The sequence below is a fragment of the Amblyomma mixtum genome, chromosome 1, assembly GCF_055824585.1.
Source record: "Amblyomma mixtum isolate Tamu chromosome 1, ASM5582458v1, whole genome shotgun sequence".
Lineage (NCBI taxonomy): Eukaryota > Metazoa > Arthropoda > Arachnida > Ixodida > Ixodidae > Amblyomma > Amblyomma mixtum.
This window is the reverse complement of record NC_143012.1, coordinates 83,608,290-83,621,516: the sequence shown is the minus strand read 5'-3', so window position 1 is coordinate 83,621,516 and position 13,227 is coordinate 83,608,290. Positions and strand designations below refer to the sequence as shown.

Genomic DNA, 13,227 nt, shown 5'->3' with positions numbered 1-13,227 from the left:
GAAGATTTACATCGGACATACCGGTAAATGCATTAAATCAGAGAACATGCACGAAAAGCAACAAATAATGTATGAGTATGATTCAGCGTCCCATATTAATGCTTGCCGCAATCGTGCTCTACGTTTTTAAAAAACTACGCTTCCCGGCAGAAGTAAAGACCAACACCACGGCTGACCTTGTAAGCACAGGGGGGGGGGGGGGGGGGGGGGGGGGGCATCACAAGTGTTTTTAATGCGATAGCATTAGAGTTCACCTTCCACAAAAATGGCGGCGTGTGCATGATACTCGCTGATTGGTCGAGAGAGGTCACGTGAGCTTGTGATGTCGCCGCAGCCTGCCCACCGCCGCAGCCGCAGGTAGGAGATAAATTAATACTGGCAATGAAAGTTGAGGTAAACAAAGCCTTAGGAGCAATGCAGAGGGGGAAAGCAGCTGGTGAGGATCAGATAACAGCAGATTTGTTGAAGGACGAAGGGAAGATTGTGCTAGAAAAACAAGCCACCCTGTATACGCAATGCCTCGTGACCTCGACCGCATTGTAATCTTGGAAGAACGCTTACATCATCTTAATCCATAAGAAAGCGGAAGTCAGGATTTGAAAAATTACAGACCGATCAACTTACTCTACGTTGCCTACAAGGTATTTACCAAGGCAATCGATAACAGAATGAGTTAGACTTCAATCAACCAGATGAGAAGGCAGGCTTTCGGGCTTGTGTTAGGCTGCTTGACTATAGATTATATTCCCACTATATCATCTATCAATCAGGCGATGGAGAAATGCGCAGATGTGACTAGTCTCAATATGTAGTTTTCACAGATTATACGAGACAGCAGTTGATTCAGTCGAAACCTCAGCAGCTGTGCAGTTACGGAATCAGGGTGTAGTAGAGCCGTGTGCAAAAATACTGAAAGATTTTTATAACGGCTGCACAGCCACCTCCATAAAGATGGCAATAAAATTCGAAAAACGAAGAGTGTCAGGCAGGGATACACTATCTCTCTGTCACTTTTCATCGTCTCTTTACAAGAAGTATCCTGGATTGGGAACAGTCGGAGATAAGAGTTAATTGAGAATACCTTAGCAATCTGCGATTCCTTGATGAGATTGCCTTGCTAAGTCACTCAGGGGATGAACTGCAAATATGATCAATGAATGAGACTGGCAAAGCAGGACTGTGGGTCTAAAAATTAATATGCACAAAACTAAAGATAATGTTAGAAAGCCTCAGAGTGGAACAATGGTTTACAATTCGTAGCGAGGCGCTGGAAGTGGGAAGGGAATACACCTTAGGGCAGGTGGTGACGGCTGATCCGGATCATGAGAGGGAAATAACTAGAAGAATGAGAATGATGTGGAGCGCATACGGCAAGTTCTCTCAGATCATGCATGGCAGTTTACCAATATCCCTCGAAAGAAAAGTACACAGCAGCTTTATCTCACCCGTACTCACCTACAGGGTAGAAACGTGGAGGCTAACGAAAAGGGTTCAGCTTAAGTTAAGGACAACGAGGCGAGCTATGGAAAGAAAAATGATAGGTGCAACGTTAAGGGACAGGAAGAGGGCAGGGCGGGTGAGGAAACAAACGCGGGTTGAGAGCACCCTAATCGAAATCGAGAGGAAGAAGTGGGCTTGGGCAGGGCATGTAATGCGGATGCAAGATAACAACAGCTGGTCCATAAGGGTCACTTCACTTTATTCACCTTAAAGACCCCCTTCAGGGGGTATTACATAAGGGGTGGGTTAGTATATTCAACAATAATAAATACATGTCATTGCAGTATGATACAAGTGGTTACAGCAGATAAGAATGAAGGTGGGCACGTGATGGCGGCAACATCGGCGGGGAGGGCATTCCAGTCAGCAATGGTGCGGGGAAAGAAGGAACCTGAAAAAGTTGCAGTGCGCGATAGAGTACGTTGACATAAATGGCAGTAAATCTTCCGTGCTGGCTGTATCAACTGGAGTCCCGCAAGGAAGCATACTTGGGCCACTGTTATTCATTATCTATGTCAATGACATTGTTCGATGCACAGACAGCGCTCAGTTTGTCTCGTACGCAGATGATACGACGCTTTTTGTTAAGGGCAAGACAGAAGCAGACATTGAATTGCTGTCGAATAAAGCGCTTGGCGATTTACACCAATGGGTTAACGCAAACTGTTTAAGGATAAACCCGTCTAAAACACAAGCAATTTTATATTCACCAAAAGGAAAACATCAGCTGGCTTCATTGAATCTACGTCTAGGTACAGATCGCATCCAAATAGTCGATACAGTGAAAATACTTGGTGTTCATTTCTCAAAGCATTTAACTTGGAACAAACACGTTGAGTACCTTCAATCGAAAATATCCAGTGCTGTTGGTGTTATTGCGAGACTGAGAGAAATTTTGCCTACCAAGGTTAAAATTATTCTCTATAATTCCCTAGTATTATCTATTCTTCAGTACTGTATTATTGTCTGGGGCACGACTGGTATGACTGACTTAAAAAAACTGCACTTACTTCAAAAAAAAGCAGTTCGGTATATCGCTAATGTGTCTTTTTTGCACCACTCGGCCCCCCTTTTTGAGAAATATAATGTTCTCCCAGTGTTTTGCCTATATAACTATAGGTTAATGCTAATATATAAATCTTTTGTGAAAGAAAAAAGTAATTTTTTAATATCTTTAGCCCAACTACAAGAAAACGCCAGACCTCGCCTTACGAGGCACAAGGAAAAATGGCTTGTACCTACACCTCGCACCTCATACCATACGCAATCTTTGAAATATATTACTCCCACATTACTCAATAGTTTAGAGTCGTCGAATTTCGATCCAGCATACGAACCTAAACATACCATTAGTCTGTTCTGTCGGCAGAAATTACTATAGTTGTCTTAGATCTTGTAATGTGAGAAGTTTTCTGCGCTGTAAATATTGTACCCATGTCCCTTGTAGAAATTTACTGTCGCTTCAATTCGTTACATACTGTGTCCAGAATGTCCAACACATTGTACTTCATCTATTTTTTTTTCTTTGTTTTCTTTTTTTCTGTGTTTGAAGCGTTACAAACTGTTGTTTGCCTTGCAATGTTGAATTTGTATTTTTTGTTGCGCTTGAACTATATTGCCTCTGTAATATGTATGCGTATTTATTTTTCCTTTGTTATGTTTATGTTGTTTCCGACACGCTGCAGTGCCACCATGTAGGGGGCCGGGGCCCCTGTCAAGCTGTTCTTACAGCTTTTAGTCCCGGCTCCTACCTTTTCGAAAGGAAAGGAAATAAAGAGAGAAAGAGAAAAGAGAGGCCGGGCGATCTGAAACGGGTGTGCAGTGCGGTGAGATATGCGGGTCGGATGAGAAATGTAAGGTGTTTGATGCAGAGTGCTATGGAAAAACTTGTGGAGCAAACACATGCAGGCGACGCGACGGCGAGTTTCAAGGCTTTCGAGACCGGAATTATTCTTTAGAGATGAAGCGCTGATAGTATATGAATATGCAGAATGAACGAAGCGAATGGCGCGGTTTTGAACTGATTCAAGTGCATTTGTTAGGTATATTTGGTGTGGATTCCAGATGGGACTGGCGTACTCGAGTTTAGGTCTAATAAGGGTTTTGTAAGCTAGAAGTTTCACTTGCTGCTGTGCACGACGAAGATGACGTTTTAGGAATCCTAAAGATCTGTTAGCAGATATGATTGTGGTAATGTGTGTTCGCCAAGAAGCCTACTGAGTGTTACATCGAGGTACTTGAACGATTGGACGCTTTCTATGGATGAGTTGGCAGCTGTATAGGAGAAAATAAGAGGGTTGCGTTGACGGTGAAATGAGACGAGTTTGCATTTTTTAGCGTTTAGTGTCATTAGCCAGAGGTCACACCATTCATGGACGCGGTTGAGGTCATTTTGAAGAGCCTCTTGATCAGTGGATTCCAAGAAAAAGCAAGTGTAGCAGGGGCTGGCAGAAAGTTAGGTGGGCGGATGAGATTAATAAGTTTGCGGAGATACGGTGGCTGCAACTGACAAAGAACAGTGTTAATTGGAGAGACATGGGAGAGGCCTTTGCGCTGCAGTGGGTGTAGTCAGACTGATGATACTGTCATAATATAATTTGTAGGAAACGTGTATTCTAGCTATATACCTATTTCACAGATTTAGCGCCCTTTCTGCCATTTTGGCAATTCAAACTTGCCGCCAAAGTGCTCCCCTCCTTTCTCCTGACGGACGCCCGTTGCGCCATCTATAGGGAGTTGCAGTAGACCGGTATGGTGGCCCTGAGTGGCGGGAAGGACAACCCGCCGACAGGTAGAGCAGTCGCAACAACTTAAAACAACTTGGAACGAGTGTTATCCTACTGAAAACCGCGCAGTTTAGCAGCAGCGTCGTTTCTCATCGTCGGTAAAGACCAATGGACATACTCGAAATCATTATCGGATCATTTATTTTATAGGAGAGTAATTTCCGGTCGCTAGATGTTCGAACTATTTCTAATTGTTACTATGCTTATGATATGATCACGTCACTACGAATTGTATTTTCTGGCTCATGCCAAGCGCTAGTTTGTTCAGGTTTTATACAGGTGATGCACAGCCACCCTGATTAAGAAGTTAATATAGTGCGTGACTGTGGCGATTATATTCATCTGCATTCGGGGTGCATTGCATGAGGATCTGTACCAGCAGAATTAGGAATTAAACTTATGACTGAGTGCACATTTTCTGGGGTTGGGTGCGACAAAAATAGCACGCACTGAACGTGCACTACGATTAGGAGACACTTTGTGTCCCCCGTCATCATGAAAAAGCATAAATGAAACTTCAAAAAGCATTACTGGAGCTGAGATTCGTTGCCATTTGATACTAATATATTCGAATATACTAACCGAGTTTTTAGACTGGGGTTCCAGCTTTCAAGCTCTTGTAATCAAAACTGGAATATATTTCAGTTTTGATTTGTTGAATGAACAAGGCGGCAGTACAGGGGACATCGGGTTCAAAAATGAAACGAAATAAAATAAAACAAAATAAAAAGCATCATTATATGTTTGAACAGCTCTTGGAGGCAATTGAAAGCAGGTTTGCGTTAAGCTTCTCTTTGGCTTCAGCTTAGTTTTTGTGACGTCCAGTTTCATTTTTTTTTTTTTTTTGCTTTGATTGGAGCAAAATCAAGAAAGTTTCTCACCACTGTCGGAAGAAGCTTTGCGGAGCAACAAATTAAACGTTTTCAATTTTGATTTTGTGGCGAAGGAAGAAGTGCGGGTGGGGGTCTTCATATTGTTGGTGGCACAGCGCGAAAAAGACAAAATACAAAAGAGGGCACGCGGACGAGCGCTGATAGGCAACAGGGCGCTGCGACGACAATGGCCTCCGAGACTGGTTACCAGCGAACAGCCTCCGAAGTCGATGAGCACGAACGCGATTGCGCGCGTCGCCCGCGCTTGGTTGGCTCGTCCCGCCCACACCCGGCGGTCTGCCTCATCGGCCGCGGTGACCAATCCTCACCCACGCTTCTCGGAGCGGCGTGAAGCCACCGGAGGAGGGAGCGCATCGTGACATGCGCGCATATTTTACGACCGAGCCCGCGCGGACAGGCGCCGACGGCATTCAAAAGGCGTTCATTTATCGCGACTTCCACATGCCTTCACTCAAAATGAAACACTCGATCGCTAGGCAAGCCTCTGCGAATATTTCCTTGGCTAGCCACTGATCGCATTTTCTCGGTTTCGTTCATCGTTATTTTAGTTGCATTTCGCAGTAGTCGTTCACACGTTTAAATAACGTCACCACGTTTCATAAACCCCCAGTCGCTCGGAGTACAATAAACTTCACTCTTGAACTTTGTTGAACCATTGTACGAACGATCTCTCTATCGTTCCTTCGTCCTTTTCTTCGGGACAACAAACGGACCCATGTGATGCCGTTCATAGCAGCTCTCACGTATGCGCATCCCTCCTGCGTCGTCGCTTCGGGAGCTCGCACCGCGAGCAGCAACAGAAGGGCGTGTCGCCGAAACCGAAACCGCTACCGGTTTGCGCTCCTACGTGTCGACGTCTGGGTTCCTTTGCGCAAGCGGCGGCGGCCAGCGTGCAGCTCCGTCCGCGGCGGCTACCCCCGCATAATCACCGGCGCGTGTGCGGCGGCCACTCGGCCACCGCTGCCACCACACACACCTGCGCGGCTTCTTCCTTTTCTGCCGCGCTGCTGCAGTCGGGGCTAATGGCGGCCTGAAGAAGGAAGAGCGCGCGCGCCTCCCGATTGGCCACGCCGGGTCACGTGGCGGCCGCTCGAACCCGCTCACGGGCCCTTTGAAAATTTTTCTGATGACGGCGGGTGAAAAGATGGCCGTGCGCTGAGGGGGCCCAGCAGCTGAGCCGCCAGCGACGACCATCGGCGGGTGACAGGCCGTCCCAAATTGGCTGCTCGGCGTGGGCGGCCGCCGCTTGCGCCGCGTCGAAAATCGGCCGCCGCCGCCCCTCGAGCTCGACCCCGCCAGGCCCCCGGGGGATGCGCGCCCAGGCAGCAGCCGTCAGCTGAGCGCACACCACGACGACCCCGCCGCCGCGGCCGCCGCCACGGCCCCGAGCGCCATGGAGGACATCAAGAGCGACGCCGTCCTCCACATCGCCGAGATCATCGCCGGTGAGTCGAGTAGCCGTTGCCCGTCGTTGGGACGCGTCAAACTTGGCGGCGCTGTGACGCGGTTGCGAGATAGGGGCTCGCGCACGCCCATCGGGACGGCGCGACGCGGAGGGGCTGGCCGTTTTGGGACGCCCGCAGCGGCGCTCAGGTTTCGCGGCTTGCCGCGTTGGCCGCCGTGGGGTCGCGTTCGGGCGACGCGGACACGCGGCTGCCGCGCGTCTAGCCCGCTGTCTTGACGGCTATCATCCAACGTAGTACGAACGCGCGGTCGCCTGGCTGCCGTAAGCCGCGCACAGTTCCGTGCTCGGACGTGCGTTGTGTGACATTTTTTGTTTGTTGTTTCTTTGCAAAAGGCAGTGTGTGTAGGAGCTGTGCACTGGAGCGATTTCCGTGCCCAATAAGAGCTGCACGCATGCGAAGAGAAAACGGCGGGGAAGCTCGCGCTCCGATGCTCAGGCTGCACGGCGGGACCCCGCATCGAGGCCAGGTCCTCGTTCAGTGAATCCGCTCGCGGCGTGCACGATCATGTAGCGCCAAGGCCGGCGATGGGAAGATGGGGACCTGTATGACATTCACGAAACAACCTTTCTGGAGGGCGGCTATTACGGAGACCGTCGTGGCTTGGCGCAGTCTGGGTGGTCGAGTCCCGCGCTGTGTGTGTACTCTCAGGTGTTGCTGGCACTCCGAGAGCTCGCTGAGGATTGTACGCTCTTAGGTATCTTTAAAGAAGGCTAGGAACTCGAAAAACGTAGTAGAAGGCAGCTTGTGGAGCAACAGTTTTGCGTTTTTTAATGACGGAAAGCAGGGATCTATCTGGGTCATGCGTTGTTATGTTGTGCGTGTGAGGATTCAGCATCATTCCTCTGCTTTGTTGCTTGTTTATGTGTACTGCTTGCATAGCTATCTCAACTTATTTAGTATTGATTTTAACATATTGGCGTAAACTTGGTTTATTCCATAGGCAAAATGCATTCTGATAATAGAAGTGCCTGCAGACTTACGTATGCACCCTTGTGCACATGTGTACCAATGAAACATATTGTGTCATCTTAGAAGGTTGTTAAACGAAGCAGTTGTGCAACAAGAGAGGCACACTGTCTGGAGTCAGGCAGTTTGTCCATTGAGGGCGTGTAGTTTAAGCAGCACACAGAGTACTGACAAATTTATGGGCCGAGCACTGCAGTGTCATTAATTAGTCTAGCACTGCAGCGTCATTAATTAGTCTGGCAGTGTTTGCCTTGAGCAAATATTTGCCGCTGTGGCTTTGCAAGACTTTTTTTTTTAATCACGTGACCAGAGGTTTCAGTGAAACTAAAATTTAGGCTGGTTTGTTGTTGCTCTGAGGATATGTGCCACAGGCTTAATGCCTAAATTTATTGGACATCTACAGTTCACAGTACATACTGTACAGAGTAGAATAATTATTCAAATAATGAAGATGTGATAGGAATGATACACCTGCTAGATGTTCAGGATGTTTGGTGGAGGTTCTAAACAGAATTATTAACATGTGGCTTTGTATGACATTCATATATGTAGATATTTAAGGCCACGTTTATATGTCGGTGGACTTGCACAACAACATGACTTTGGGTAAACAGTAGGCAAGTGTGCCAAAGGCCAACCAAATTATAATATATGCTGATGATACGAGTTTATTTTTCACCTCTAGCAATATACATAATCTGACTGAACAAGAAAACACGTGTTTACATCTTTTAAATCATTGGTCGATCGTAAACTCACTATCTATAAACATAAATAAAACAAAAGTCGTGCTTTTCAGGCCAAGAAACAAAACAGTATGCGATAGCGACATTTCACTTCGGATTAGGTCTGTGCCTTTAGAAGTTGTCCCTGTCGTAAAAAGCCTTGGAGTATATTTTGAGAAGCATTTATCGTGGTCAACACATGTCGATAAAACAGCGGACAAGCTGTCAAAAATAACTGGTGTGTTAAGTAAACTGCGCTATTTTTTGCCACAAAAAGTGAAACTAATTCTTTATAATTCCATGTTTGCTTCCCTTTTAAACTACTGTTTCACGGTATGGGGAACTACCACACTCTCAAACTTAAACAGGTTACATGTAATCCAAAAACGAGCCATAAGAAGCATTGCAAGCATCCCCCGCGACGTTACAACAAAACCCCTTTTTAATGCCTTCCACATAACTCCAATACACGATCTATATAATGTCAACTTAATAAAACGATATAGGAGAAGTAATACCTACCGTAATTTTCTTGAAACTTTGTCTCAACTAACACCTAGAGAACACACTCATGCCATAAGAAACCGCGATAAATGGTTCATTCCCCAAATACGTACTAACTATGGACGTCAAATGCTCAGCTACCACTTACCATTATTGCTGAATGCTTTGTGTTAGTCTTACAAACCAGTATTTTTGCATCTTATTTCTTTTGCTGTTTTTGTCTGTTTTTATCTCGTTTATTGATTTTTTCCGAGTCAGTTGTGTCTCGCTTATTTTTCCTCAAACGCAATTGTTTTGTTAGTTGCTGCCAATATATGCAATCAAACAAACCTTGAAACCTTGTACGGGGGCGCAGGCGCGCAATCAAGCTCCAGTGAGAGCTTTTTGTCTGCGCCCCTAACATCTGGATGATGTAAATAAAGATTTGATTTCATTTGATTTGATTGATTTGAAATACCACTCTAGGCACCTGATTCAGATGACTGAATATGCTTGTATGGTTATCAAGAAGAAGGTCCTTTGGTATGTTGGTGGAGAACCATTTATAAGCAAAGTTATCGACATATAACTTGTGGCTTTTATTTGTCCTGTGTTGCAAACAGTTTACTTCGTCGACCTGCACTGTTCTGTTAATGAAAACCTTGATAACTTCCTAGACAATAGGTGTAAAGACTAACAGCATTTGTTGTGTACGACTGGTTGATCACCTTGACTAATACAGCACTATTAGTAGACAGCTTAAGTTTCTGTATGAGCAGGTGAGGTAATCTGTGTGAAGCTTGTTTTGGGGATTAAAAATAGTTACCTTGGATGATTGAGCAAGTTCGTAGTTGTAGATGACTCACACTCTTGAGTAGTTAGATATATCAGTCATAAGAAATCAGTAGAAACAGATACATACTATTGCTCAGATGCAAGTCTTGTGCAGTTAATAATAAGGTACAGTGGATCAGCAGAGAGTAATGTTGGGGTTTGTGTGTTAAGTAATGCAAAAATTTAACATTACATCAAGTAAAACAACTCTGGGGAAACAAGTAAGCTCACCATTAGACAAAGTGTAAGTTTGGGCTAGTTGGTAAGGCATGATTTGAAAGGGGGGCTTGCATCAAGAGAAACAAGGACATGAAAGGAACACAGAAAGAGCCCTCACTTGGAACTGAAAGAATTGAAAGTGAAGTGACTTGAGGAATCAAACACGCACGACAGCTATCCACTGATTTTAGGAGGTGGATAGGTATCGAGGTAAACTGAAATAAGATAATATGGGGACTTAAAAACGATCAAAGGAGCATGGAAAAAAAGGGAGCACCTTCCCCACCTGCAAACGGAAACACCAAAGAGATTACTCAGCATTGTCTCCTCATATCGGTGGATCGTTGGGCATGTGCGTTTGATTCCTCGAATGCGTCATTTCGCTTCCAGTTCCTTCAGTTGCTAGTTAGTGCTCGTCCTGTGTCCCTCTTAGGTCCTAGTTTCTCTCGCACTAAGTCCCCCTCCAAGTCATCTAAGGACAAGCAATATTGCTCTGGAACAAATCAAACACGGATTGAATTTTAATATTAATATTCGATACTTGTGCGAATACTCGTGCAGAACGAGCACTTGTGTGAGACATTGAAGTGCCAGTGGTGGCACTGCTGTTTGGTGCTTATCAAGTTAGTGCTATAGCTGCTGAAAGACTCAACACTAATCACCACTAACATGTCGCAACATGATGTCATTATATTAATTCCAAGACCGTCAAGTTATATTATAGGAAAATTACTACATGCTTGGCTTGGCCAAAGACCCGTTTCCCAAGCATTTTCACCCCTGAAAAGCTGAGCTCTAGGCTGGAAGAAGCCTTGTACCCATTAGAGAACTGGTGGGCACCTGACAACACTACAACCACACCGCAGGAAATGAGACTGGTGGCACCTACATATGAGCCGTGGCCTCTGAGATCGAGCATCAAGATAGGGTTTTCCTCAATTTGCCTGAGCCGTGCTGCATTGTCCAGTCTTTGAGGCCATGTACAAGCATTTTGAATGCCACCACATAATGGACTGCGTCGTAACACTGAACCCTTCATCTTGCTCATTTTTTCCATGGAAGGATGGTGCATGGTGTCAGTGTGGACCATTTTTGGGACATTTGTCGGAAGAAAAATACGGCGGGCCACCTCCTACCATTGTTCGAAAACTATTTGGTTGAGAACACTTTCCACTTGTTTCGATAAATCTTGAAAATACTCTTTTCGATTCTTTTCGAACAGAAGGATGTTAGGTTTGCCGTTCGAAATTTTTAAATATTCGCACACCCGTAGCTTTTTTTCATATGTGAATGTATTTCAAATGTCTGCGCATATATATCTAAGGTGATTGTTTCTGGACATAAATTTACTTCTGGCATTGGGTACTGAGAACGTATGTGTGTCCGGTATGAATATCTACCCAGATGGATGTGTCAGTTTTTGGCTATTTGGACCAACGTTCTTTGACTAAAGTCAGTTTTGCAGCTCTGCTTGAAAGGTGGTCAGCAGGACAGTGCAAGAGCTAGTGACGCTGTGACCGAGCTTTGCTTCACGCTGCGCGCATTGTCTGTTGCTGTGCAGTTGCTGTGTGCAGGGGTGGAAGTGTTGTGTCAATTGCGTCATGCTGTGCCAATTTTATCTCCTGCGCCAAGCTGCGCCTAAACGCAATTCATGCTCATTGCAAGTATACAGAGCCGAATTTAGCCGAGTGTTATTGTCGGCTGGGCAACACTGGGTGCTTGCTACGAAACGGACGCAACCCCATTTGCATCAGCAGTTGGGTTCGCTTGTGGTGTGGTCCCTGCTCGTGGTGGTGGGCACGGCTGTCACGAAAGACTTGTACTGTACAAGCATGAGTAAAAATAAGTACTTTTAACTATTCTCTGGTAATATAACTTCAGCGCGGCCGGTATTGGGAACTGCCCTCAACATAGCAAGCTGTATTTATTGTGCGGACAACAGGATACCAGGTTCACTCGCATAATTTGTGCACTTTTTTCAGCAATATAGGGCTCCAAAAAGAGATGCGGAGATTTCGCGAACGCGTCCTAAAAAAAAACTTCGTCAAGGTCATAACGCACATATATGCCCTACATTGTCGAGCGTACGTTGACCTCCCACTCGCACCCCTCGCTGGTAAAAAAAAAATTCCATATACAGGTCGACGCAACGCCCGTCCCTGCGGGATGGCATGACGCCGCGTGCGCAGCTCAACGCGCAACGATACAATCACAGAGCCAGCAGTCAGGAGCCAGTGGAGATAAACGGCGCTAAAATGGTGTCCTCGCGATAGGCCTGGCTGACTAGCGGCAAACCAAACCGCCAGCGGTTTGGTTGTTTAGGATTCCGGACACCTTGTCCTAGAAAGCAACCGCCAGCGCGAGTGGGCCGGGTTAACGGCGTGCGAATATAATTTTTTTTCAGTGAAGTGCTCTGGGTTTGTTTAATACAAATAAGACTATTCACATTGTGTTGCTGTTTTCTTTTTTTTTCTGAACTGAAATTAATAACAGCTAATGTACTGCAACTACCGTTTGTAGTAGCTGCCACATGTCTTTTTTCATGAATCCTAGCAAATATCTTCAGAACAATTGCAGTCCTTTTAATTAATTCTGGCCTGTTGGATCCGTGATCAATATTTACGCAGTTTTTGGACTAGTTGTAAACAAATTGCTTTCAGTCGCATTTAAATGTCGCCAGCCTGCTGCAAAAGTGCTCTGAAATAGCTTACAAATTGCTCCAAACCTGCTCCAAAATTGGACTTTCGCTGCTCCAAAGCTGGTCCAAAATGAGACAAGCTGCTCCTAAGCTGCTTCAAAATAAGACTTTTCTGCTCCAGTGGCTGCTCCAAAAAGCTGGAGCCTGCTTCTACCCCTGTGTGTGGGCCATTTCGTTGGAGGCGAAACGCAAGAGGCGCCCGTGTGCTGTGCGATGTCAGTGCACGATCCCCAGGTGGTTTGAATTATTCCGTAAAGCTCCCACTACGGCACCTCTTCTCTCCTTTCTTCTCGCAGTCCCTCCTTTATTCCTTCTTTACGGCGTGGTTAAGGTGTCCAGCGAGATATCAGAGACAGTTACTGTGCCATTTCCTTTCCCCAAAACCAAACCGCTCTATATAAATGTCCAGCACATTCTATCAATGATTGTTATTTCGCTGCAAGCTCAAGTTTTTGTGAAATTGGGTACGCTCGAGTAAGCTGACATTTTCAGCGCTTGCCTTCACTCACTGCTTGGGCACGCTGCATGCTGTCTGCTCCTGAGGCTACGTCTTCGCTTTGCATTGTTGCATAAGTGCATCAACTATTTTACAGAATATTTCTTTGGCAGTGCATGAAGATATTGCAGTCGCGAGAAGCTGCTTAAGCTGACCCGCTT

General features: G+C 45.8%; 1 protein-coding gene across 1 annotated transcript in view; it reads left to right on the top strand.

The window, feature by feature from the left end:
• Positions 1-6,080: 6,080 nt before the first annotated feature.
• The window catches only part of LOC149367009 (dual specificity protein phosphatase CDC14C-like), a 55,835-nt gene continuing 48,688 nt past the window's right edge, over positions 6,081-13,227 (top strand). Inside the window, exon 1 of the mRNA XM_089553597.1 lies at positions 6,081-6,624. Coding sequence (XP_089409723.1) covers positions 6,573-6,624 — 52 coding nt within the window. The 5' untranslated portion in view covers positions 6,081-6,572. The remainder of the gene's footprint in view (positions 6,625-13,227) is intronic.